We start from the raw sequence: 27,823 nt of genomic DNA, 5'->3' as shown, positions 1-27,823 counted from the left end.
TGGAGTGTGTGAATGACCAGAATATAGTGTTGAAGTATTACTATTTGGAGTAAATTGAAATTAGAAGTATCATAGTGGGGTTCGAACTTGCTGTGCCAGAGGAGATCGAGAAATCGAAAGTGAAAGAGAGAAATCGAAAGTGAAAGGACTGCAATCCAAGATGGCGAGGGGATGTAGAACATGGAGTGTGTGGAAGACCAAAATTGTGCATTGGAGTGTTGCTATTTCGGAATCCTGACAGTTTGTCAAAGTTGTCCTGGTGGGGTTCGGACGTGTTGAAAGGGATTGAGAAATCGTTAAATCGAAAGTGAAAGGAGGAGTTTGAGTGAGAATGAAAGAAGGTTGCAACAGAGGCCAAAATGATGAGGGGTCAGCAGAGTGCGTAAGACCGGAAAATATGGTGAAAGAGTGTGACATAGGTCACTGATTGGTATCGAACCCAGGCGATAGCGGTGAAAAACCCGACCGAGACCAACTGATTTTCACGTGGGGTACTTAGACAAAGATGGCGGGACAAGGGGGGACAACTTCTTTGTGTTGAGAGGGAGTGGAAACTTGTAGGTATGTAGGAGAATAGTATGAAGCTTGAAAATTTAGTAGTAGAAAGGATGTTTGATCTTTCTTCTGGTTTGGAAATTATCGATAAGATGATTATAAATGGATTGAAAGAATGAAGTATATAACATAATTAGGTTGACAAAATAAATAATTTTTAGGTCAAATGCCTGGCGATGTGGTTGTTGTTATAAATAAGTGTTATTGATAATTATTGTAACAACTTGGTTGCAAACAAAGAGGCTTTTCGGAATGCAAAGCAATAATGATGTTTCGTGATGTGAGGCAGATCTAATGACATATCTGTGTGAAACCCAAGGGCAGTAAGAAACAATGAAAATGAGAAGCTATTTCTGATGTTCCTTAGATGGAATGACCAAACAACAAACAAAAACTGATAGTCTGGGGAGGATAGTCTGGGGAGGATTAGAGCCTGGTCCGATGTGATCAAATGAGTAAGTGGATATGTTTGCAATCAGGCATTTATAAAAATGTAATGAAAACTTTAAAACTTTATTTTGGAGCTCTCAAATTTTTGTATCAGAGGAAGTGAGTTTAGTCCCTAGCGTCTTGTTGTTTTTTTGTACACAGTGGTGGGTCTTTTAAGGATATTTGATAGATCAGCGTCCTGTTCAATTGTTGACCAAGCATCTTGGATTTTGCTTTGGATATTTTTGTCTCTGTCATTGTGGAGGATGAGCGGTAGGATGTTCTTATTTTCATGTTGTTTGTTGTCGTATAATAGGTTATGTCTGGTCTTGGTGAGCGCTTTCTTGATATTGTCGTTGATGATACGGAGAGGGTAGCCACGGGCTAGGAGTATTTTGGATAGGTTGTGGAGTTCATTGGTGAGAGTTTGAGAATCACTGATAATCATGTTGTAGCGGAGGGCTTGGGAGTAGACAATACCTTCTTTTGTGTGTAAAGGGTGGTTGGATTCAAAATGAAGGAGTTGAGAACGGTCAGTGGGTTTCCGGTAGATGCTTGTGGAAAATTGGTTGTTGGAAATGGTGATTTGGACATCTAGGAAATTGATAGTGGTTGGTGATTGATCAAAAGTGAATTTTATGGTGGGGTGTAGTAAGTTCATGTATGATTTAAGTTCTGCCAGTTCTTCGTTACTGCCTTTGAATATTATAAAGATATCATCTATAAAACGTCTCCATAGTAAAACGTTGTTGGTGAATTCATTGATAATTTGTGTCTCTATTTTACCCATGAACAAGTTGGCGTATTGTGGTGCGTAGCGTCCCCCCATTGTCGTGCCTGATTTTTGTAAATAGTGCTTGTCCGTAAATCTAAAGCTGCTGTTAGTGAGGATTGTGTCCAGTAGGATTTTGATGGTAGTGGTGTTTGGAGCGTGGTCTGGTAGTAGTCTTCGGTGATCAGTGTAGTACTCTGTTGTGGTGTTTAGTCCTTCGTCATGTGGGATGTTGGTGTAGAGAGATGTCACGTCAGCTGTTATCATGGTGATGTTGTCTAGTGGTTCGTTCCAGGTGTCTAACAGTTGTAGGAAGTGTTTGGTGTCTTTCAAATATGTAGGGAGGGATTCCACCAGTGGTTGCAGATAGTGTGCAAGATAGCGTGATAGGTTGTCTGTGGGGCTGTCAAATCCGGATACTATTGGGCGAAGGGGATTGTTGGTTTTGTGGATTTTAGGTAGGCCGTAAAAAATTGGAGTTCTTGGTTGGTCAGGGGGTTGGAGGAATTTAGCGGTGGCGTTGTCGATATAGTGTTTGAGAGTGAGGTATTGGATTGTTGTGCGTACGTCATAGGTAATTCGTTGGGTTGGGTCGTCTTCTAGTTCTTGATAGGTGTCCGTGTTGTTGAGGTGTTCTTTGTTGATTTTGTCAATGTAGTCTTTTTTGTTGAGGATGACCAAACCTCCTCCTTTGTCCGCTTTCTTTATGATGATGTTGTGGTTGTTTAAGAGAGAGTTGTAAGGTGTCAAGATATGTCTGTGCTGTCTTCGTTCGGTAGGTCTTGGTTCGATTTCGGAGTTATAGAGTTGCTCGAAGAAATGGTTGATGGTTTCGTTTTGTGTGGCAGGTGGGGTCCAGTCGGATTTTCGTTTTTTAGGGAGTTTCGGTAGCTGGTTGTTGTTATTGTCTTGCTGGTTGTTGTTATTGTCTTGTTGATTGCTGTTTTGTTGTTCTTCGTCAAAATACATTTTGATGTCGATGTGTCTTTTCAGGTTGTTATATACTTGGGTTGGATTGGATTGAAATTTGAATTGTGGAATGCCTGGTGAGTAATTTAGGCCTCTGCAAAGGACGAGATGTTCTTCATTGGTAAGGTTGTGGTCAGAGAGGTTGTGGATTAATCTGGCATTAAAGTTTTTGGTGTGCTCTTGGATGACTAGTTTTCTTCGTTTGATTTCTGGGAGGTTGTTTCCATATTTTTGATTGTTTGAGGAGGTCGTGGATGGATGGTAGGCGATATTCTCTATGTGCGTTGTTGTTGTGGTACATCTTGTAGCTGTGGATGAGAAGTGTTATATGTTGAATTAAAATAGAAGGCTTGTTTGAAATTAAAGGAGAGTGTAAGACCGAGATGTGAGTCTACGCAGGTGTGGATTTGTGGTGTGTTAGGTGAATGTAAAAATATAAAAACCGAAGAAATATTGTAATTAAGTTTCGTGTTTGTGAGAAATAGAATTTATTGACTTTATTAGAATAAAATTGACAAAGCCTTGTGTAATAAAATATTGATAAATTTGACAAATATGGAACTTGGGATGAATCGATCATTGTTTTTAATATTTTATCTAGGTTGTCCGTTTAATTTTAGATATTTCATTTGCTGTATGTCATAATAATACCATCTGTTAGAGTTTGCTTCCAAGTTGTTGCAAATCCATTTGATTTGGTAAAATCGTTTTTTCTTCTTGTTTTGGTGGTACGTACTGTGTAAGTAGGGAATGATGAGAGATGGTGAACCTCCATTTCCATAAAAAAATGTTAGGATTTTAAATGTTCCTTTGTCTGATATGTGACCTTCATTGAAGCAGTTTGTGATGTGTGATGGCCAGCTTCGAATTGGGAAAAAGGCGTTACCATTAATATCATTGTATAGTGTTGTGCGGTTGGGTCTGTTGGTTATGAGATGTTGGTGTTCGATGGAATTGGCGTAGTTGTGATAGTTCATTCTGTAGAGTAAAGTAGAGATGGGTGGCGTATAGAATATCAATATGTTTCTATTATCGTTAGGGTTGATGCAAAAAATAATAATAATAATAATATATATTATATATTATTTATTGATAGATATGTATGTATTTAAAAAGGTTGGCGAGAGAAGACACAGATTTAAAAGGAAACAAGGTGGAGGTTGATGATGGGAGTATTGTTTATTTCTATATATAAATATGGTTAAAATTGAACAAATTTGTTGAAAATTAAAATGTTTGAAAATGACGAACGTCTGTTGCTCAAAAAATACTGATCAGTTCATTCTTTCGGATGATATCATTTGCTGTTCTATTGACTTTTGCTTGTATCTCTTCCATTATTAGTTTCAGTGATTCATTGATTTTCATACGGTTATTATAAAAAGGTGACCGTATAGGTGTACCATTTGGAAGAGTAAAGTGAGGTGTGTAGAATGTTGGAATGATGATATTCGTTGTGTTATAGGGAGGTGTGATTTTGGTGGTTGAGGGTGTCAGGGATCCAGTGGTGTATACAGGTGATGCAGTGGCAGTGGAGTTTCTGGGCGCTATCGTGGTCGTTATCAGTGGTTGGAGCTGGGTGTTGGTTTTGTTTGGGGTCTTGTTCTTTTTAAATGGTGTTTTGAATTTTGGTTTTCTTCTTGGTGGGATTCTTGGTATGTTGAATAATTCGAGGAGTTCTTCTGTAGATCTTTTTTTGTATTTAGTGTGGATATTGGATGGGTACAGGGATGGACGCATCTGAAGTATAGAGAGAAGGAGATGATCGGTTTCATTGGTGGTTAAACAATTTGTATGATAGCGGTCTTGTCTAATGCTGCAGTCATATTTTTCGATTGGGATGATGTCATTTTGTTTCATTTTTTATGGTGTTGTTTAAAAATTGTTTCAGAATGGCGGAAGGTATTTTTGTTGCTTTCAGTCATTGCGCTTTAGAAATCTAATTAGCATATTTTGGAAAGAAAATTATGAAAATAGTAGAAATACGTTTCAGATTTAAATGTGTGTTTTTCCAAAGAAATAAGGAAAAGGAAACCTAATGCCAAGATATACTTGTAAGATATTTGTTTTTTTTTTCCACGAAAGATGTGTTCTAAAATTTTCTAGGGTACTAGGTAACAACATTACATCAATTTTCTCTTGATCATACCCCTGTCTCCTTAAATTGATGTGTTCTGAAGCTTTCTAGGGTTACCTCCCAAGAACACGTTAGAAGAACTTGATTATACCCCTGTCTCGTCAAAACACATCATTATTTCTAGCTGATAAATTTTCAAAGAACTGATCAGAACAGATCAAAATTTCTAGCTGAGATATGCTCTCAGAACACATCGGAAAAAAAGGTCGCCTCGCCGGCTGCTTGCGATATTAGCTCTATAACGTATTTGTTTCATTCTTTTGAAATTCTCACTCTCTTTTTTCTCTGTTCAAAATTTAAGATTATTTGTCTGTTGAAACATGGGATTCTGCTTGAATTAATTTTACCTTTGTTCTTGTTTTGCTTGTTCTTCTTGTTTGGTTCCTTGGTATGTTTGCCATCAGTGTCGCCTGTAAAGTAAAGTTACCATATTTAAATATCTCGGTCAGTTTTTGTCCGAAAATTAATCCACACAAAATCCTCTTAAGGTAGTTTTTATGTCGTCAGATTATTGGTTATAACTTTCTAAGAAAGCATTCCCGATATTCTGGAAATATGAACTGTTGATAGAGGACGGTATATGGGATTTTTGGACCTGTATGTAATGAAGAAGTCACCAAAAACTACAGTTTTGGTTGTCTCCAGAAAGCATGTTTTAAATGCTCGTTCAGCCCAGGGATTTTGTAAAGCTAATCACTATTACATACTGTATAGTTAGTTTTCAAACATTTAATCAAAAATGACCGATTTCAACAAAGTAAAGAAGGGAAGCAAAATTGAAAAATTTTAGACAATAAAGTACATTTTTATAAGAATACCCTTAATGCGTAGGCTGCTGGCATCCACTAACATTTTGTGATCTTAGAAGTACACTTAAAAATGCCTCCATATAAGTAGAGTTTGAAAAGATCATGATAAGATTGAGAAGGCTCCCATCTTTTTAGTACAAATGCAACATTTGTTTGATTTAACTCTAGTGAGATAAGAGTTTTAAAATATACTTGACAATTATAGTCAAAGAATGATTCAAATATGACTGCAGTTTATATGAACACGGATGAAGAGATGAATGCTTTTGAATAAAATCTTCTTCTGTAACTGACTGAAAATTGGGAATTTACAGGATATGTCTTAAGTACTTTTTGAAAAAAGAGCTGGGATTCAGATTAAACGCTGATTTTACCTATGTTCCTCTTTAATTTTGGGTGCTTGTTATGTTTGTTATCCGTGTCATCAGTGTCAACTATAAGTAACAAGTAACAAATATCTAAGTTTATTAGCCCTGGATTGACTTATCCAATACCTTTCAGGAATTTGGAAATTATTGGTCAAAATATCAAAATTTAGATCCAACCAAAATGAAAAAGAAATTTTTTTTTCGTTTTTTTTTGGCCTAAATGAGCCCTGAAATTCATCAAAATTTCTCAAAATAAGGCAAAACAGAACAAATATACGCTGTCATTTGCCAAAATAAGTCCCCCCCAAAATTAATTTCGTTTAGGATTTTTGCTGCCCGCCAAAATTAGTTCCCGCCAGAAAAAGTTCCCTTAAGGTACCCCAAAATCCAACATGAAAATTGAAACCTGCAACCTGCTAGCTGCAAATAAGTAAAAAAGAAGTATTCTAAACTTACTAGTATTATTGATGTCAGACAGACCAGAAATTTCTTCACCATCTAAAGAAAATTCATAAAGCATAAAGAATTGACTCTCAAGTTTAACAAAAGTCATCCACCTTGAATTAAATTCAGAATTTAGAATTCTTTTTAAAAAGTGAATTTAACGAGTATATTTAATATTTAATACACCCCTGTCTCAGTGCCCCGGTGGAACCTTTTCCCTCAGTGCGGATGAAAATTTCTATCGAAATCCCAATGGGGATAGAAAATCTATTGTTCCCAGCTCAAAAATTCCAGTGGAAAAGGTTTTGGAGTCCAATATTTTCCATTCAATTTTCAATGGGGATAGAACCATAGGGCAATTTCCCAGTGGGGTAGAAAATGTAGGGTATTTTTACCCCCGGGGACGATTTTTTGGCCTATTTTTCCACCGGGGCGGGGGGTCCACCGGGTCTGTGACACAGGGGTGTTTTAATTATATGATAAGTAGATGTGTAATCCTTTTTTCGATATCAAATTTTAATGTTTATTGACATATATGTTTCTTACCTGAGTTTGCTGCCTTGCTTTCCTCTTCAGTGAGTTTTTCCGATACATTCTTCACCTCTAAACAATATGAACAGTTTTCTTGCAATATTTATGCAATTTATAATTTATAGTTTATGCAGAAGATCTGACCTTGGGGCAATTTTGCAAGACCCTGCAAGACCAACAAAGCTGTCATCATAATCTTGAGGATTTTTCCTTGTGATGGTGGGTTTTCAAGTATCAAACTTCTTTTGCAACTTGTTCTTTCAACATTTTCAGCAGAAACCCCAAAAAATAGCATTTTCTTGAAGATCCAGAATATAATCATTTAAAGGGTGGGTCTAGCTTTAAAATTGATGCATTCCAGGTATTTCTAGAAAAAAAACTATACCTCTATATTTTTTTTGAAAATCTTCATCGAACAGATGGATTTTCAAATGAACACAATTAACGTGTTCCTGTTTTCCGCTCGCATTTTTTCGCCCGGCCAGCATTTTCTTCCCCGTGCATCCCAAACTTTGACTCGTTATAATCTTTCCAATCCTTTTCACCTCAGAGTCCGTCAATTTTTCATTTGAAAGTCTAGCGACGTTCGTTAGACTTATGGCCAGGCAACTTGCTTTGCAAAGTAAATTTGTCGAGTGTCTGCAGTCTTTCAAGTAGTTGGTGCACTAAATTGTGATAAAAAGTTAATAGATTATAGCTTCAACTGTGGTTTTGTTTCACTTTCATTTTTCAATACTATACAAGAAGGGGGTACTTAGGGCTGCTTTTTCACTACGCTAGATAGATAAGTGGTTCTCATCAACGGTCCTTTTCATAAATTTCTAAGGGTTGTAAAAAATATACAATGAAGATTCGTGCTTAACATCAGATTTTGATCGCTTCGTATCAGCATTCCAGATTTAACGTCGAAAATTGGTCATTAAACCTTTTGTTCTCCAAGAGAGGGGTAGACCTCTCTTGGCTTAATGACCAATCAAGCGAAAAAGGCAGCATAAATAAATTGGTTGCCATAGAAGTAGCAGAATGTGCAGTGGGATATTTTTGTAAAAAAATTGGTCATATGGGAAAAGTGTTTTCTTTCCCGATAGAGTTGAAGAGCAAACAAAATTGATTTGATACAAAAGACGAGGAATCTTGTCACAGAAAATGTTCATTAGAAGGCTGTAATTCTAAATCCCTTGATATGCGAGTTGATGATTTTTAATAAATTTTTTTTCAAATTCAAAGGGTTGTAAACGCTTTGACAACTGTTTTGGGAGTCAGCAATGCTTTCCTATCAATTTTCTTTGTTTCAGCTAATCGATTTTCGCCAGACAGTCTCAGTGAAAACCCACCCTTAGAAAATCTCAGTCATCACGGACGTTTAGTGACACGCAGTGGTTTACTAAAAATATTTTATTGGTACTAAAATTAGTGATTTTATCCATTTATTCGACTAATTTGTTATTTGCTTTTACTTCTTTAGAATAGATAACACGCTCGAAAAATACTTGTAAATGCTTTCCTATGACGATAAATAACACATCGGAACAACTGAAAATGATGCAAATAAAGCCTTTGAGAAGATAATTTTCTTGATGATGGATGGTCATCATATCAGATGTATGTTTGTCTATTAATTATTTACAAATTGTAGCGTTTGTACATGCAAGTAGGACCTCTTTGGACCTCTTTTACAAAATTTCATTTGGTAAAAATCAATCAAAATTTGAGGAAAATTCTCTCCAATTGCCACAAAAAGGTAATTTTATGTGTTTCGTCTTTAAGAACTTGTAAAATTTTTTAATGCAACGATACCTCAACAATGGATGATGCTTTTATCACCATATCCTTGACATATTTAACCAGATCGTCGTCTGACTTCTCCTCTTTTTTTTCATGGGCGGAGATCTTCATGAAGGGCTGAAGATGCATCTTCAAAAATATTTGATTGAGACTCATTACCGAGTCCATCGAATGTCCAGCTTGAAGTAAAATCTATAAGGAAAAGGATTATCATCTGTTTCAATTCTTTTTTGCGTTACTGAGAACCTGAGAATCAACAACCTTCCGTCATGCCACATTTTTTATCAAATGAAAATTAAAGTTTCGTCAAGGTTTTTTGAAGTGGGTTTCGTAGTACGTGTTGAAGCACAATAATCAAATTTAACAACGGTTAAAAAAAATCTAGATTGAGATAATCTTAAGAGCTCATGTTTTTCAAAAAATAAAAAGGCTATATGGGTCGATAAAAACAGTCTTAAAATTATCTTATTTAAACAGGTTATTTGTGAAAAATATTGATTTTAAGCAATGATACCTTTCCTGTGAAATACATCAGGAGAGCATAATTTTGATCTGACCTCGGGTCGCCCTGTTTGAATAAAGATTTTTCCTCTTCTTTTAAGATGGTGTTTATTTTCTTCATCAGAGGATCTGTAATGATACCAGGGCCGATGCAGTCTTCCAAGCCAATGTATTGGGTAAAACAACTGGCCACGTCTGATGACTTTTTGGTAACGTCTAGAGCAAATTTTAGCTTTGTGATTACCGATAGACGCTCCGTGTTTGTTCTTATAAAAGGAACGAGAACACTCTCGAGATGAACCTACAAAACAAAGTGTTTGTGCGTTTTAATAACTTATTAATCATTGCTCTTCAATTCTCAAAAAAGGGTGGTGGGTGGTTATTTACCAAGGGTGTCAGAATTAAAATAGCCTCTTTGAAGTGAAATTTCTGAAGGTATATGATTTTAAAGAATAAGACCTTTTTTCATTGGGACGAGAAAGGATGAATTACAATTTTGATAGGTCATTTATCAAATTTGGTACACCTACAAAGGTAATGTGAATTATTTAATAAAATATCTATTTTGTGAAATTGCCCAAATCCGTCAAAAATCTATCTATCCAGCTTCTATTAAGTAGTCTATTATGTTTTCCTTTTTTACTGCATAGCTGGGGGTACTGGACCAAACATGTGTACTACTTTAGACGTACAAACTTTCGCAAGCAGAAGCGATTTTCGCAAATTTTGGCCTTTTTCGCGAAAGTAAATGTCTTTGAAAATTCTAAACAGGGCAATTCGCGAAAGTTTATGCTCGCGAAAAATTATCAAAAAGGTTTGAAATCTATAAAACCTTGAAATTGTAATAAATATCAAATTCTCGGCATATTATTATCCTTTAATGCCTTTTCAAACTCGAAGAGCAATCGTCTTTAGCAGATTTAAAGGGACATGAAAGTAGTAAAATGTAAACATTGCGCAAACCACGTGTCATTAAAGAGAACAATTAAAATCACGTGTCCAAAACAAACTTGTAAAACAATTGAACAATCAAAATTAGCCATATTTGGTTTGATTTTTTATTTTGACATGTGACATTTGTTTTGATTTTGTATCCGCTGCATACAGTTTGTTTACAAATTTCGCAAATACTGTTATGTCTCTTTAAGGAATATCTTTCACTTTAAAGGCAATTTTTATTCGAAAATTCTCATTTTTATCCTACGATTTGCGAAAGTTTATGCTTGTGAAAAACACTTTTTTCTCAAATTGGCGAAAGTATATGTCGTTAATTTCGCGATTTTTCGATCTCGCGAAAGTTTCTGCTCGCGAAAGTTTGTACGCCTAAAGTAACTTGTAAGTACCACGCCAAGAGTACATTTTTTCATATAATTCTTCTGAAAGTCATTGGTCATGACTGCATTTTTTTTAGGCAAAATTTGCACAAGGTACTAAGTTGAAAATTTACTTTAAGTGGTACCCCACATAGTGCATACGCACTAGTCTCAACTTCAATAGATTCAAATCATTGATAGGCCCGATTGTAAAACAATTAAAACCAGTGTCTATCTAGGCTCTCAAAATCTAAATTTTTAAAAATGAGAAAAAGATCCCTAGATTTTCAGTCTCTAGGCTGCCCAAAAATTTAGAAACCCACACACACGCACACAATTGAGAAAGTGTTTTACTGTACATGTTTTAAATTTAACACTTATTATACGGAGGCTCAGATTTGCAGAATTTCTAAGCATTTCATAATCATAGCATATACGCTAGCCTGAAATATTTTTCAAGTCGTAAATTTTTTTTCTGTTCTAATTCACATTACAGTGTGTGAGTGAGTCTTTGAACAGGCTTTTTTATGGTTCGACATAGCGTCAGCCCCTCCCCTACTGGTTGGGGGGACCTATGTACTTGGGGGAGCTAAAATCTCACCACTTAACGTAGGGGCTAACATAATTCAGCTTAATGGTTGGCTGAAATTGAAGCTCATGAATCTGAAAAATCTTCGCCTGCGCCACGATATCTTTATAGAAAGTGTGCAAAATATTTTATCTTAAACTTAGAAGTGAACGCAATTCACATTAGAAAACCCTTTTTTACTGGGTCAATCTTTTTCTAGGGTCAAAAGTCCTGGGGGCTAACAAAAACTTCATAAATCTTTCAGGGGGACTGAAAACTCACGGGGGGGAGCTAATTTTTTCCTGGGACCCCTTGTTCAAATTTTGCGATTAAATTGGCGCTAGATTTAATTAAATTTTATGTATTATCACCCGTTGTCTGTTTCTCTACTCACCTTTCATGAAAAACCGGATCGGTAACTTTCTTTAAAAAACAACCATTTGTTGTCGATACCGGCATTGTCAAGGGTGGACCTGCCTGTACGGCACCTTTATCGCATTTTGAGCGTTGTGACTGAAAAAGAAAATAATTTTACTTGGAGAATCCTATTTCATGACCGGTTAAGCATATAGCAAAACTGACCCCTAATGTTAGATATTCGTAAAATTTTAATCAAAGACAGGCATAAACTTTCTGTTGCTGTTGTAAAAATCTTGACCCAAGAATATTATTTCTCGTATTATTTTGAGTTTCTTTCTGATACCGTTGGGAGGAAAGTTATACTGATATGCGAGGCCTGAATTAAAACGAAATGGCCTCTTTTTTCTCTTGTATTTTATTAAATACTCAAACCTTTGTAAGTTTTCAATAAATTGTAAGTAAGCTCGAAGAAGTTCAAGTAACACCATGAACTTTTGATCAAAACTACCACTGCCTCTACAAAATACTGCTAGAATGGAAAATTTTGGAAACTTACGTTATTGTATACAAGCATAGCCATCTCTCCCAAAACAGAAAAATTCTCAGCGTCTTCCCACAGCAGAGGGATCGGGGCTGATGCAACCAACTCTGCCATTGAAGCGTATGTAGGATCTAAAGAGTAAGGGAGCTAGTTTTAGTGAATTTGTAGCTTTGCATCATCTTTCATCATATTATTATTTTTTCTATAGCACTCATCTTCAAGCAAAAAGAAATGTAGTTTCCATTTTTATTGCCAATTCTTTCACTTTATTAATTTTGGAGATTGGATTTTTAATGAAAAATCTGAGGAACCTTACCATAGATGTTACTGGTGACACCAACAGACCGCATCACTAGTTTTGTAATCGTTGATTTCGTCGTACCAGTGGGCCCGATGACAATAGGCATCGGTACGAAGCCGAAAGTTTTCATTATTGATGAGAAGTTGAGTGCCATAAATGCTGCACCAAAGATTTGCACAGCGGCAGGAAAGTTTGAGCCAGAACTCTTCTGAACCACCTCAACGAGAGATTTGAAACTTCCATTCAAATTTTCTAAAATTCAAAGATTGCGACATTTACAGATTTTCAAACAACATAAATAACTAGCCGGTACCCGGCGTCGCACGCCTCGTTTTGGCGAAAAAATCATCCCCAGGCCCCAAAAATCAAAATTTTCAAAAAATGAAAAAAACTCCCCCAGATATTCACCCAATGAACAATTGTGCCAAATTTCAGCCAAATCGAACAATTTTTGAAGTCTCCAGGCTGCCCCAAAGTTTTGGGACATTCATGGTACAAACTTTCGCGAGCAAAAACTTTTGCAATTTTTGCAAATAGCGCACCGCGCTGAATCTAAAAACAGATTTTATTTTTGACATAATCATTACTCTCGATGTGTCTGTACGAGTTCCAATCCCATAAACCTTTGCGTTAATCTCTTTTGCACGTTAATTGCATCATTTGACAAAAGATATATAACAACTTGCACGTAACTTTAATTGAGCCGTGTTGAATTGTGGGATTGCAACTCGTACAAATGTCAAAAAAAAGTGAAAAGTAATAATTATGACATATGCGTTGCGGAGCGCTATTTCGACCCTTTTCACGAAAGTATTTAAAAATTCTAGGAAAGGTCATTCGCGAAAGTTTATGCTCGCGAAAAATTCTCGACAAAATAGAAAATCTGTAAACTTTGAATAAAATGTAACTTTTATGTCACTTTTTAGTCTCCTAAAAGACAAGATAAATGTTTCAGGCCAATCCAAGAAGTATTTGTTCCTCTAAGCCGTTTTTTCATGTGAAAATTCTCAATTTTACGCGAAAGTTCATGCTCGCGAAAAATATTTTTTCGTTAAATTCGCGAAAGTAAATGTCGTGAATTTCGCGATTTTTCGTCCCCGCTAAAGTTTCTGCTCGCGAAAGTTTGTTTGCCTAAAGTACACACACACAGACACACACATTCTCAGATTCTAACTCAACTGAAGTTGAGAAAAGAGTTTCTCCGCACATAGAAAGATATTCGAAATCTTAAGGATGTTTTACAAATGCGCAAAGGATTAATATAGTTTGTGGAGATTAATAATAAAATTCGATCATACCACTGAGGACAAGGCTCCTATTGAATTCTCCGATTACCACGAAGCCTGATTGTTCTTCATCTATCTCCACAACTTCATTGACAACTTTTTTAAAAAACCGCACCACCTTGGTACCACGTTTTTCTGTCCAATAACCGAAAGAACCATTCGTTTGTTTTCCTTGCCACTGTAAAAGGAAGAGAATTCTATCAGTAGAAGAAATAGCTCCCTAATTAAGAGAAGTCAATACCCACCAAGACAAAAACGAAAGGCAACCAGTAAAAAAACAGGTCTATCTGAAAATCCCTAAAGAGTCAGGATCGTAAGCCTTAATTCCCCAAACACACCAGGAAGGTCTGTATTTACACTCATTTTTTTTATAAGCATACGGTAAATTTCGGCTGAAGCTCACTATGCTTAACCCTATGCTTGGTAAAAAAAGTTATGTAAGTTTAGAAAGTGTACATTCTTAAGAGACCAGGTTGTGTTATTTATAAGACATTAAACAAAATAAAATCCACAATTTTTCGAATTTTGTTTGTAATTCTCTTCTTCATTCTTCTGTTATTTTCTGAAGTTTTGGAAATTATGATTCTAAAAATTACTTTGGCTGAGTCTCAAGGTATGCTTAGCATAATATGCTTAATTTTTCTGGAAATTTGAGCTTCAGTATGCTTATAAAAAATGAGTGTATACTATTAACCCCCAACAGGTAGAGGACATTGAGTTTAAAGCCCGAAGGACTAGAGTTCAATCTCTAACCTTTCTCAGGCAAGAAAAAGTGAAGCCTTAAAAGATGCGCCGTATTTTTGACGACAGATTGAGCCTAGTAATTCCTATGTTTACGATTGATATTATTTCGAAATTTAGCGGTAAATTTTAGTTTCAATCTGTCATTTGTGTAAAAACCAGGCGAGCCGCTCAAGGCCGCGCAACTTTGGTAGGATTTGTTGGCTTCAAATCCTACGAAGGAGATTGACTTCTAGCCCTTCGGGCTTATACTTCATTGGTAGAGGACTGAAGGAGGATTGACGCCCTTTCCGTATTTTTTTCCTTAAAATATCTTTTGATGGTCAGACATATCTAAAACTTGATTTTTTTTTCAAAATCGTGTGAAAATTGATAGTCGGAAATATTGCCTTGTCAGCATATTTTATAAACACGGTAGAGAAGATGCGAGAAAAAACAGAATTTTGTAAAGCCTGGACTAGATTCCACTCCTGGCTGAACTTTGCTTTTTGATAATTTTTGATGCAAAACTTTAACCCTGAAAATCGATAAAAGATTGTCAGGTGGATATTTTGGAACTTCAGGCCTTGCACCTATGAAATTAACATACCTTTAGTTTGATCAGCTTGATACATTCTGGTGAATTGTCATACTGTTCCGTTAGATGGTCAAAGTATTCAGTCAAATATTTATCGGCTGTATTTTTTATTGTCTGTATTGTCTTGAGGTACTCTCTGTATTCCAGATTGTTCATGATCCCCCATGAGCTGGACAAGTTTTCGTTAGTCAGGTACGACCTCCATCGCCTAGAAGAAGTGGTAATTAAATTGCGCAATACAAACTTCAATTTCAATTTTCAGGAAGATTATATTTCGCGAATTTCTCGAGTTTTTCCAAAAAAACAGCTTGTATTTGAACGAGCCCTTTTTGAAAAGAACTAAATTTTGAAAATTTTTGGTAGTAGCTCCTGATGAACAAAAAGTGATTTTTTTGAAGCCAAGGGACAGAGCTTTAAAATGCTACCATGTTAGACTTGTTCCCCTGCCCAAAGAAATTCGGAGTATCTAATACTTCAAAGTAAAGTATTTAATTTGGCATACTTTTTCTTTGCTGGGTCAGTGACGGTTGATGGTGGGTGCTCAAAGATATACCCCTCGATTGTATCTCCTTCGTCGCACACTGCCCCGATTATTCTTGGGCTCCAATTCGTTGTTCTTTTGCCTCCTACATAGATACATCCATTCTTCACCTCTATGGCAGAAGGTTTGCTGAAAGATAAAGATATGAATTAACAATAAAAAATGCAAAAGATGATCTAGACTAGAGTCTACTTCTGGCTGAGCTTTGCTTTTTGATAATTTCTTATGACGCTGAGCAGTGGCGTGGTGGGAAAATTTCTCTGGCCAAGGCAAACATGGCGCCCTTTTTAAAGATTTTTGTTTTTGGCGCCCCTCTAAATTTATGGACACAAAAAAGAGAGTGTGTGAGCGAAGCGAGGCAGAAAATTTTGAGGTGATGAGGGGCGCCTTTTTTGTTTTTTTCATTTGTCAATCTTTCGATATGGGCGCCTGAAAAATCCTTCTTGGCGCCCCTTCCCAAAAGGGCTCCGCTGGGGGGGGGCTTGCCCCTGGTCCCCCCTGCCACCACGCCACTGATGCTGAGTCCAGTGAAAACGTGATCGCACCATCCAGTCTATAAAAAAGCTTTAAGTGGACCCTGGGATAAGTCTATGAAAATTTTAAGGAAAAAGTGTAAATAAAGTGTAAGTAAGAAACCTTTTTCTTGGAGTAAGGTTATTGTCGTCATTTTGGCTTGCCATTCTTTCTCGATTGATCAATTTCTAAAAAAAATGAAATTGAAATTTTCAGACTTGCTATTTCAGTGTGGTCGTTTAGCATAATTTACGGGAAAACATGAGAACTAGCTGAAACTTTCTCCAGACCTTCACTGTATAATGGTTATGCCTCAGGAAAAAATCCCCTAAAATCCCACTGGTGGAACATCCTTCTTTGGGACATTTCTTTTTTCCCCAGCCAAAACCCTAAGGGGAGAAATTTTTTGAAAACTTCAAACTTATTTTCAGACATTATCAAGTATACCATTCGGAAGCTCTCGAAAAACTATATGAAAGACTTTTAAAGGTTCTTTAGGAGAAGGGAAGTAATGAGAGAGTAATCATCAATGAATTTACCTTTCTGAAAAATAAGTAATCAAAACCTCTCAGCACAGGCTGATATCTTTTAGAGAAAGAACGAGGTGGGAGTCAAGTAAGCTTTATGTGTCTGTTTGAAAGATCTAATTAGCGTTTAAAAGATGGCAGATGGGCAAGCTGTGGATGAATCTAATTAAGGGCTCCGTAAAACACGAACAACATTTTCACAGTAGGAATTCTTTTTTCGGAGTCTCAGGTTTTATCACGACTGGCTTTTTTCATAAACGGGCGGAAAATTCGAAAAAGGAAATAATTCTTTACCTGTATATTAGGCAGTGCTCGTCTCTAATGATTGAAATCTTTTTCATACCCAAAGTTCCAACGAAATTATTTAGAAAAAAACCTCCACCCACTATGTGGCAAACATTGTTTCGAGCTATTGACCTAAATTTACAAGACTTTTAAAGAGGATCCGCCGAAGAGGCCCGGAAAACCCGAGTTATTTTTCCCGAGTTATTTTTCCGAGTTACGGAAAACCCAAGTTATGACGTCATTTTCAGAAAATTATGACGTCACACTCAAATTTATAACTCGGTTTTTTTTCCTTCCATTAAATTTTCGAGTTATTTCATGAATTTTAACTCGGTTTTTTTTCCTTCCGTTAAATTTTCGAGTTATTTCAAAAAATTTAACTCGGTTTTTTTTTCTTCCTTTAAATTTTCGAGTTATTTCCAGATTTTAACTCGGTTTTTTTTTCTTCCATTAATTTTTCGAGTTATTTCAAGATTTTTAACTCGGTTTTTCTTCCTTCTTTTAAGATTTCGAGTTATTTTTCTTCCTTTAAATTTTCGAGTTATTCTTCCTTTCTTTAAATTTTCGAGTTATTTCCTTACCGTTCCTTAGAGATTTTAACTCGGTTTTTTTTTCTTCCTTTAATTCTTCGAGTTATTTCAAGATTTTTAACTCGGTTTTTTCCCCTCTTTTAAAATTTCGAGCGAATTGATGTCATTTTTGCTAAAATACCTTATTGTATGGTGCACCACCTTTCGATTTCTCACTTCTTAATTCAAAGTTTCTTTAACAACATAAAACAACAAGGGGGTGAAATCCAATTCCAAACAATAATATCTCCGGGGGTGTCTGTTTTCGTGATTTTTACGTTTTTAGTTTAGTTGGTTAATTGGATGAATAAAAACGCAAGTGAAAAAAATAATCAAATTTTGTATAAACGTTCTTTTGAACTGACAGGTTTCAAAAGTTTTTTTTCTCTTTCCAATCTTTTTCATTTTTTACGTATATTAAAATCAAAAACAGGTAACCGTTCTTTCAAAGGTTAATTAGATTCGATTGGAACTTAGATACCAGACCCCAAAGCCTCTTAAAAGAATTTTGTTACAGCTAAGGTACTGGGGACAAGTTTTCCATTGAGAAAGCATGAGACGCGAAAAAGAAAATGCTTGCGGCAGTTGACGACATGAAAGAAGATCAAGAAAGATGTATACATCGTGGACCAATTTAAAAGAAAACTAAAAACTATTTGTTAGCAAGTGATTTAAAGGAAGAAAAATAACTCGAAATCTTAAAAGAAGGAAAAAAAACCGAGTTAAAAATCTTGAAATAACTCGAAAAATTAATGGAAGAAAAAAAAACCGAGTTAAAATCTGGAAATAACTCGAAAATTTAAAGGAAGAAAAAAAAACCGAGTTAAAATTTTTGAAATAACTCGAAAATTTAACGGAAGGAAAAAAAACCGAGTTAAAATTCATGAAATAACTCGAAAATTTAATGGAAGGAAAAAAAACCGAGTTATAAATTTGAGTGTGACGTCATAATTTTCTGAAAATGACGTCATAACTCGGGTTTTCCGTAACTCGGAAAAATAACTCGGGAAAAATAACTCGGGTTTTCCGGGCCTCTCCGCCGAAAGCGGTTTTCTTTCTGTTTTGAAAGGCCTGTTTCGATTTACGGTTTTCTTTTCAAATTTGAAGCAATTGCATTAGTTATCATTACTGAAAAAGTGAAGATTTCTTATGAGTTTATAAGAGCGCTGTTTTTTAATATGCACGAATTTCACTTAGAGAACAATAATTTCCAATGAATACTGAAATTCCGCTCTCAACAACCGAATCTTTCTTTTACATTATGAGGGATTAAAAAGCGAAAAAATCAAATTTTCAGAATAACAAAATGCTCTTTAGAATATTGTTTTGGCACAAAATATTTCTAAAATTTGCTGTTATCCAAAATTGTTGAAATGAAACGCAGAATAAAAAGGGGTGGTATAATACCAGCATGTAGTATAAAAGTTTCTCTCTGAACTCTAACATGCAGGGTTTGATGAAAAAGATAAGAAAAAATCAAATAAACCAATACATTGACTCACAACAAATACCAAAAATGACCTCCCATCCCAGAATCTTGTTATATCAGAAATTTCATGTATCGTTTCCGACGTGTTTCAAATAATTTTCGTGGAGTTGAATTATGTCTAATCACAAAAAACCCAGTATGACTTTTTCTTTTTCTTCGTGCGTAAAACACCCCTGTGTCAGTGACTCGGTCAGATCCGCCACGATGGTTAACCCGGTAGAACAAATTGCAAAAAATGGCCTAATTTCAAGCCCCGGTGAAAAAATGAGTGACCCGGTCAAAGTTAATTGAATATTTCAAACCCGGTCAAAATTTGGAAAGTTGTAGTCTAACCCCAGCCAAATCTTGCACTATTCAGATTACTCCGGTGTGACAAAAAAAATTAAATCCCCTAAATAATGACTCCCCAGTCATAATAAACTAGTAAATAGTGACTCCCCACCTCAAAATAAACTAGTAAATGAAGACTCCCTAGAGTTGCTATTTCCTAGGAAATCTTAACCCCCTTTGGTTTAAAATGACTCCCCTCTATTATCTATGACAAAATTATTTAAAAATTCATTTGGCTATCCAGGGCTAACTCTACAGAACCCCGTAAGAGAAATACTCCATCTGAGGGAAGCATTTCCTTCAAGAATTTTTAGATTTGGCTCAAAATTTGTATACTGTATACTTCCCTCTTTGTAAGATCATGTTACAAAATACTGGCGAGAAACCGAATGAGGAATAAACGTTTAAACTTCGTGTCTACCGACAATCACGTGAAAAATCTGTTCTGCGGAATACCATACATTCTGAAAATTCTTAAAGTCCCTTGAAAAATGAAAGAATTTCGGCAAAAGGTGGGTGTCAACGACGAAAGTCAGCTCTGCAAAAAATTCTTATTTCATAGCCTTGAACGAGAAAAGTAACGAATTAGCAAAATTTAGCATCTTAAAGCAATTCTCAAGAGGTTTAAAATCTGAAAAACAGGGGACAATAGAAATCAACGAGAGAATGCGCTTGTCACAGTGATCTTTTAGAAGAAATATTTACAGTAATCCCAATGTGATGAAAGTTAGATACAGTACGTCCATAAAAAATTAGTCCTCCGTCTTTGAAGTGGTATAGCTTTTCGAATTTTTGGCCAATTTTGAAAATTCTTCCACAGTGAGATGGAGCATTTATCAGGCTTTCCAAAAGTATAACTTTTCAAAAAAAGCTTCACAACATAAAGGAAAATCGAAGATTTAAGCAATGCTACAGTTCAGTGGCTCCGTAATAATCAATTAAATCTTTTTTCTATCTATCATTTTACATAAGAAATTATGCTTATAACCTTTTCATGTCTTGTGCTATTAAATAACAAGTTTTAAATAATTGTGCTATTATGAAAAGTTTTAAATGGTTCGATGCGGAATTTTACGAGGATTACAATGGTATAAAAATCGCAATGTAAAAGTTTTTGCCTGATTTTAAAAAAATCTAAAACTAAAATCTTATAAAAGTTGTCAAACCGGTTTTCTTTTGATAAGTCAAGTTAATTTATCGTTAAAATTGTTAAGAACATAACTATTAGTTAAAAACTTGATTTTTAAGTTTTAGAAATCTTTTTTGAGCAAAGTCTTTGTACTTTTGAATGGAAGATTTCCTTTCTAACGGTATAAAATTTATGAAAAATTAATTTTTCTATCGAAGGCTATGGCACTTTTAAAACAGAGGACTAATTTCTCCTGGACGTACTGTATAAATAAAAAGACAACTTTGGTAAAAACTGTAACAAACAGATCACACGGCTATAAAACAAAGAAAAGTACAAAAGTTTTTCTTTAAGGACCTTAAAATGATACCTGGAAGATCTATTAGAAAGGCGAAGGAAGAATATCTTGCAAAGCCATTCAAATACGAATGCTAAAGGGCCCTTATGTATGGATATATATTGTAAAGTAGTGTGAACAAACAATGACTACTTTGGGGGGGTCATGATGAACTGGTTTATCTTGACTCCCTCAGCTTTATTAAGGGGAGTCATTATTTACTATTGTTAACCGGTTACTTTTTCGAAGCGGGCTACATGACTTTTTGCGCAATGCAATTGGTTCTTTTCACATGACGACGGGCCTACATTGTCCAGAGTTGCCCGTCGTTAGGAAAATTCATTGTGACGTCACTTTTTCAAAGGAAAATGAACAATGCGTTGACATCATTTCTCTCATTTTTTATTTCTGACGTCAGAAATTAGAAATTTTTTTATCTCTTTTCGCTTGTTTTTTTCGCTTTATTTCGCTATTTTTCCTGGATAAAGTGCTGAAAATCAATCTAAGCTGAAGGAAGCGGTTAACAAATACAATAATGACCGGTTTTTTTCGGTCTGTACTGAAAATATTGCCCTCGGTCAACGCAACAACCTCGCAAGCTCGGTCGTTACTTGACCTCGGGCAATATTTCTCAGTACAGCCCTCACTAACCGGTCATTATTGTATTAAGGGAGTCAATATTTCCTAGGAAATTTCTACTCTAGGGGAGTCATTATTTCCTAGTTTATATTAACTGGGGGGCCCGGGGGGGGGGCACTCGATTTCGAAACGACGGTATGTGCCGCGCAAAATCTGCTTTTCAAAATCGTACCCTTACAGTGCAGTTCAATATGGCTGAAAAGGTACCCTTTCAGTGCATTTTCTCTTGATTTACCCAACCCTTATAGTGCACTATATTTCTCAGCTGTAAACCTGCGTGAAGAGAAGGAGCTTGGGAAATTTTCTGTTTCAAAGAAAAGCTGAGAAAATTATTCATGTCAGCTGTAATTATCAGAAAATAGAAACTTTTTCAAACAAACGAGAAGTAAAAACCTTTCCTTTTAACAATTATTTTGAATTTGTTTTAAAAATTCGACCCTTGCAGTGCAATCTCACAGAAACACACCCTTACAGTGCATTTTGGAATGCAGAAAAACCCCACCCTTAAGCGCGGCACATGACGTAGGCCAGATCATATGAGTGACCCCCCCGGGCTGGGGGGTCAACATTTACAGGGAGTTAAAATAACCGGTAAATATCAAGAATTTCTTTATTGGTTGCTTTTCCTTTCACATAACCCATAAGTCGTAAAAAATTTTGCTTGCGGTGCTTTCATTTAGTTTATCAACTTCATCATATATAATCGTCTTTGTATCAGATTTAATCAAAAAGATTTAATGTCAGAGGAGTTAGCCCGGCACTTTGAGTAAACACTAATGTTTTAAAGTATTAAGCAAACGCGCAAGATACAAAAAGGTCTGCAATTTAGCCAAACAAGGCCAAACAAGGGGTAAAAATGTGAAGATTTTCTCCCCTAAAATTCCTTTTTAAAAAAGGCAAAAATCTTTCTCATCTTGGCCCTCCCAGAAAACGAAAACTTGTGGCTATGTGTTCAGAGACACCCCTGTGAATTTTTCACCCCCTCCACTGTGTCATTGAGACAGGGGTATCTCAAAGTAACGGCTGAAAATTTAAATTTTTGCAGTTATTAAGGATTTTCACTCTTAACTTCACCTCATTTAACGACAGAAAAAATTGGCACTTTCAGCATCGATTTTCAAAATTCATCGCTGTTCTGAGATTCTAGTTTTAACTAAAGAAAAATGAAGAGGGCAGAGAACAAAAGGGCATTTCTGAACAGGGAATAGGTCATCATTTTTTTTAGAATTATCGATTGGTTTACATTAGAAATATCACAATTCATCCAGCAGGAACAATTCTACAAGAGATAACTCATTCAGTCCCAGAGTACCGCTGGGTGAATTGTTTCGGGTCCTAATTTAGACTGGAACTAACAAATAAAATTAAAACCCGAAGGGTAAAAGTGAATCTATTACGCAGGACGCGAACTACTAAACTGAGGACTGGAGTGAGATTCGAACTCACGACTTTCGCATTTCGCATTGCTAAGTGGTTACAGATTTAAAATTTTTGTCATTTTTTGTCAATTTTTCGGAGCTTAGAGAGGTCTACCTGGGGAATGGGAAAAACAGTCCTGTGACAGCACAAGATTGTGATAAAAATTTGATACTACAGTAAAACCTCTAATTAACGGACACTCTAAAAGGCGGACACCTCTGATTAGCGGACAATTTCATTTTCCTCGGCCGTTTCCTAGTCAAATCCTCATTAAAAAGTTTCTAAAAGGCGGACACTCAATTAGCGGACCCTCTGATTAGCGGACAAATCTTTTCGCACGGAATGGCCAAAACCCCTATTTTAGCTCTCCAATTAGCGAACATTGAATATCAAACGGGTCAGAGACGTCCAAAATCGAAAAAAACATTTTTAGATATTTTTATTTCAAGCACTAGTCTTATTATTCAAATTCTTTCTACAAATTTCCAGTTTTTCCTTGACCCATTCAACGAATTTAGGTGGGCCAAAGAAATCATAAATCAATGGTACTTCAAGTCCGTACCTACCACCTCGATTTAACCTCTTGCCAGTCACTCGAGCTCTTCTATGGCCTAGGTCTGCAGATAAGTACTTTAGACCCCAATTTTGTATTTTCGACACCCTGGGATGGCCTAATTTCAAAATTGGAGCTCCGAGATCAAAAGTTTCTAAAAGGCGGACACTTCTAATTAGCGGACACTAACCCCACTGTACTTCGAATTTCAACCTACGTATCAAAAATGTACAAAAATCACGGATCCTTCACAAAATGAACATTTTTTTTAAACAAACCTACTAAAACCATTTCATTCGGTCAATTTAGTCAGATGGAAGTGAATAGATTGCAAATTTGGTCATGGAAAAGTGACGAATTTAATTTTTGCATGGAAAAGTGACGAATTCGAATTTTGGTTGGGGAAAAGTGACGAAAATTAATGACTGACTTATGAATACCCCGATATTTTTCCCGCAAAGGTAATCTTTTTCTCATGATATTGAGTTTGAGTCTGGAGAATGAGTTAGAATTTTTTAAAACGTTTTGCTTAGGTAAAATGGAAATCACCCGAAAAAGAGATGTTTCACTAGAGGATTTTTTCCTGTAACATAAGTATCCTATAGAGAAGATCTCGAGAAAGTTTCAGGTTTATATTATTTTTTCCTGTAAGTTATGCTATATGTGACCCTACTAAATTAAAATGATACTCTAAGGGATCGGAAATTTCTGAGGTCGATAGGGAAAAGCAGATTTCATTTTTGGGAGCAGGATAAAAGAAGAATATAGTTTTGCGAGGTTACTAAAGTCGCAAAATTTAAAAAATTACAAAATAAATTTACAGAATTAAATTTTGAAATTAAATATCATAAATTGTTTAATGAATCCCTGTATCAGTGGGCCGATCAAATTTCAAATTCATATGGGTGAGCCCAAAGTATCAATCTTTAGAGCTATGATGTTTTAAACTCATTTTTAAGTCTTCTATGTGGAAGGAAAAAAAAAATTTATTTTACTGCAGTTGGATCGAGCAGACCTACACTTGTTAAAATCCCATGTTCAGAACAGCGAGACAGCCCCTTGTTGGGACTCGCTCAGATGGATATGAAAAATGCTTTTAGAAATTTAAAGCATCTGGAACGGTTGAAAATTATAGTTTCAAACTCGCTTTAAATATTTAGATTACAAAAAGGATACTCTTAAGGGCTCTGACCATAGTGAATTTTTCATAATTGCCGGGTTTAAAATGTGTTTTCTGACTGATGTAACCAACAAAACTATGGCATGTTATACATTTTCTGTTAGACAAACTATTCCTGAATCTGAAAATTCAAAAATTGCATTGAAAAAATTTGATGAAGAAGAAAATGAAGACTTTTGCGAGGAAGAGTATTTAAACTTTGAAGAGCTTAGTTTCGGCGAAGAAAAAACATTTTGAAAAATTTTTCGCAGTAGATGGTGTATCTTTTACCGAACAATAAAAATTTTTGCGGAAAATTTTTGTAAATGCTTCTTTGTCTCGAAATCTTCAAAATAGTGATTTTTCATCAATTTTTCATCCGGATTTTGCTTAAAAAAACAGTAATAACTTTTGACACATCTTTTTAGAAAAATTTTCCGCAAAATTTAAAATAGTTCAATTCTTTGCGGACAGTGTAAAGAAATTTTGAAACAAAAAAGTTAATTACCCATTCAAACTAAGCACTTTTTGTAAAAGAGGGTGATACAACATATTATTAACATCTTTTTAAAGTTCATAACGTCATTTTTGCAATTAAATTCTTAATTACTCTTAAGGGATTCGATTAAAAAGCAATTTATTAAGGCAATTCTTTGTTAAAAGTGTTAAGGAACCTGAAATATAACTTTTATGTTCAAATACCAAAATCAATTTTTGGACTATGGTCAGAGCCCTTAAAAGTGGACATACATCTCTGATTAGCGGACAATTTAATTTTCCCCGGCCGTTTCCTAGTCAGATCCTTATAAAAAAGTTTCTAAAAGGCGAACACACAGTGGGCAAAGATTTTGGCACGAAATGACCAAAACCTTATATTTTCTTCTCTAATTAGCATACAAGTGATTCATTTAAATTATTTTTAACAGATTTTAGTTTGATTGTACAAATTGATTCTACATAGGTTTGAAGCTTTATCTAGTCAATGAACTTGAATTTGCCTGGGTCAAAAAAATTGGTAAATCATCTCTCCCAAGAACCTTTTGATTCATGAAAGCTAGATTTTCTCGGCTCAACAACTTTTCTCTTCAAGCTCTTTCATGACTTATGTCGTGTCTTTAGAAAAGTACTTCGGACAGAAAATTTATATTTTTGATACCTTGACATTGTCTAATACCAAAATTAGAGCTCATAACTCAAAAGATTCTAAAGTTTCCTTTTCCCTGATGGTGTCCGCTTATCACTGTAGTAAAACCCTGTCGATTCTTTGTTTTTTTGGTGGTTAGTAAACACCCCTGTTTCACTGACCCGGATAGACTGAATCTGCCAGTGGCAAAATATTTCTTCAGATGGAGTCTCTTGGTCTTTGATAGATATCAAACTCAAATTTCGGAAGAGTCTTTACGATTAGGATAGATGTAAGGACACCATGCTGTTTTCGTGAGTACACCCTTGGAATTGTAATTTTTTTACTTTCCCCAAATTGTGAAAAGAATTTGGACGAGATAAGAGAACCTTCATGCCAAGAATGAACCATTTTTAGAGATGAAAATTTATTTTTCAACACGAGTCTACAAGAATTTTGTCAGGCTAATGTAGGTGTAATGTCGGAATTGCAGCTGGCCTTATGAAATATTCGTGATTTTTTTATATCTAATTAGGCTATCGCTTGTTTCAAATGAGACACGAAAATGTGCTGAAATATCTATCGACAGGTTACTTATTGCGTTTCTTTTAGAGTCAAATTAATTGAATTTCCTGCAGGTTTCTGTTTTATTTCAAAATTGGAAAGGTTTCAAATAACATTTTTGAACAGAAAACGTAGTACAGTAGAGTTTCTATAGCTCAAACCAATCGTCCGAGTTATGGAGAAGAGTTTTTCAAGTTTTAGCGAGATCTCCTTATCTATTCCCTTATTTGTGGACCAGCTGAATAAAAACGGCAGCATTTTCAATATACATTCTTGCATACAGCGATATTTTGGGGTTAGTGAGTGAAAAGTCAGCCATAAAAATACCCTAAAGTTTTATACTCGTTTGAGTACTGCAAGTACCCTTATCCCTATTGAAAAAACACAGACATTTTTGGTATAATTTTGAACTGTAAACAATAGAATTTGCAAGTCCACTCATTAAAAGCAAATTGGCATTTACTTAGGTCCTCATATTATCCCCAATACTATAAAATTCTCATAAGGTCATAGAGACAGAGGCCATAATTTTTTATATTTTCTATCCACAAAATTCGTGGGTGCTTTTGAGTTTTTTAATCATGAACAAAAATTATGAAGTTTGCCCGCTGGAGAAAAACAATAAAGTTAATATGACTATCCAAGACTATCAGTCCGATTGGAACTATCTGTCCGATTAGAAAAGCACCCAATTGCCAAAATGGCTGATTTAATTTTCACCAAACTTTGAAATTAAAGAAAACGAACTGATTCGTCCGACAAGATTTTCTTCAATTTAAGGAAGGTAACCCGGGGGGGGGGGGTACTAGGGCAAGATGGGTTACGGGGAAACTCCGCTGGTCAGGGTACCTTTTTTAACCTCCACGAGTCCCAGGCAGGGTCGCAAAAACACCAAAATAGAAATTATACATCAGAGGAAAATATTCTCCCGCAGAAAATTTTACAACAAGAATCTTGTTGTGCGCCAGAAAGTTAAAAACTGATACGGTGAAGACGACGATCAGATGATTAGACGAACGCGGTCCTTACGATTTCAAGATTGCTTATTCGTCAGATTGTTATGTTTTCACCCATCCCTTTAGGTGGGCAGAAAACAACCACAATCTGATCTCAGGTTACGTCTTAAGAGCTCTGACCATAGTCTGAAAATTGATTTTAGTATTTGAAAATAAAAGTTATGTTTTAGGTTCTTTAACCCTTTTAACAAAGAATTGCCTTTATAAATTGCTTTTTAATCGAATGCCTTAAGAGTAATTAAGAATTTAATTGTAAAAATGACGTTTTATGATTATATGAAATTTAAAAAGACGTTAATAATATGTTGCATTACCTTCTTTTATAAAAAGTGCTAAGTTTTAATAGGTAATTAACCCTTTTGTTTCGAAGTTTTTTCATTCTGTCCACAAAGAATTGAACTGCTTTAATTTTTTCGGAAAAGTTTTCTAAATTAATGCATCAAAAGTTATTGCCAGGCTGACAGCACGGCCCTATTCGAACTTAGTACACCGAGATACAAAGTGCATTTGACAATTGGCAGTTAGACACCACTCCCTATTCTGCCCTGTTTATTAGTAGTCCTTAGTGGCTGGCACTAACGGTAATCACTATTTAAAACCCTAGCGGCTTGCTCCGACAAATCTGCGAAACACGAATATTCTC

At 35.5% G+C, this 27,823-nt stretch overlaps 2 protein-coding genes across 2 annotated transcripts in view; both read right to left on the bottom strand.

The window, feature by feature from the left end:
* Positions 1-1,117: 1,117 nt before the first annotated feature.
* On the bottom strand, positions 1,118-15,143 carry LOC136802122 (uncharacterized). Its single transcript, XM_067058841.1, has 13 exons — positions 15,000-15,143; positions 13,682-13,847; positions 12,399-12,635; positions 12,098-12,213; positions 11,635-11,694; positions 9,314-9,601; positions 8,812-8,991; positions 7,400-7,679; positions 7,030-7,086; positions 6,496-6,537; positions 6,046-6,105; positions 5,210-5,272; positions 1,118-3,033 (listed from the first exon to the last, which is right to left on the bottom strand). The coding sequence occupies exons 1-13, from the start codon at positions 15,141-15,143 to the stop codon at positions 1,118-1,120; spliced, it is 3,609 nt and encodes a 1,202-aa protein (XP_066914942.1).
* A 428-nt stretch (positions 15,144-15,571) lies between these two features.
* LOC136802093 (uncharacterized) overlaps positions 15,572-27,823 on the bottom strand; it is a 57,697-nt gene continuing 45,445 nt past the window's right edge. Inside the window, exons 10-11 of the mRNA XM_067058813.1 lie at positions 16,165-16,229; positions 15,572-15,657 (exon numbers count right to left, since the gene is read on the bottom strand). Coding sequence (XP_066914914.1) covers positions 16,192-16,229 — 38 coding nt within the window. The 3' untranslated portion in view covers positions 15,572-15,657; positions 16,165-16,191. The remainder of the gene's footprint in view (positions 15,658-16,164; positions 16,230-27,823) is intronic.

This window comes from Clytia hemisphaerica, unplaced genomic scaffold, assembly GCF_902728285.1.
Source record: "Clytia hemisphaerica strain Z4C2 unplaced genomic scaffold, Clytia hemisphaerica genome assembly, whole genome shotgun sequence".
NCBI lineage: Eukaryota > Metazoa > Cnidaria > Hydrozoa > Leptothecata > Clytiidae > Clytia > Clytia hemisphaerica.
Note: the sequence above shows the minus strand (reverse complement) of the source record. Positions and strands in the feature narration are given on the sequence as shown.

What these genes read in the sequence shown, in the direction of transcription:
- LOC136802122 (XM_067058841.1), bottom strand. Translation starts at nt 15,143, where the DNA reads ATGAACAATCTGGAATACAGAGAGTACCTCAAGACAATACAGACAATA. An exon ending in TAGGAGCCTTGTCCTCAGTG is followed by an intron (nt 12,636 to 13,681) that starts GTATGATCGAAT and finishes TTTGAATTTTAG; the next exon opens with AAAATTTGAATGGAAGTTTC. An exon ending in GTCCACCCTTGACAATGCCG is followed by an intron (nt 9,602 to 11,634) that starts GTATCGACAACA and finishes TTTGTTTTGTAG; the next exon opens with GTTCATCTCGAGAGTGTTCT.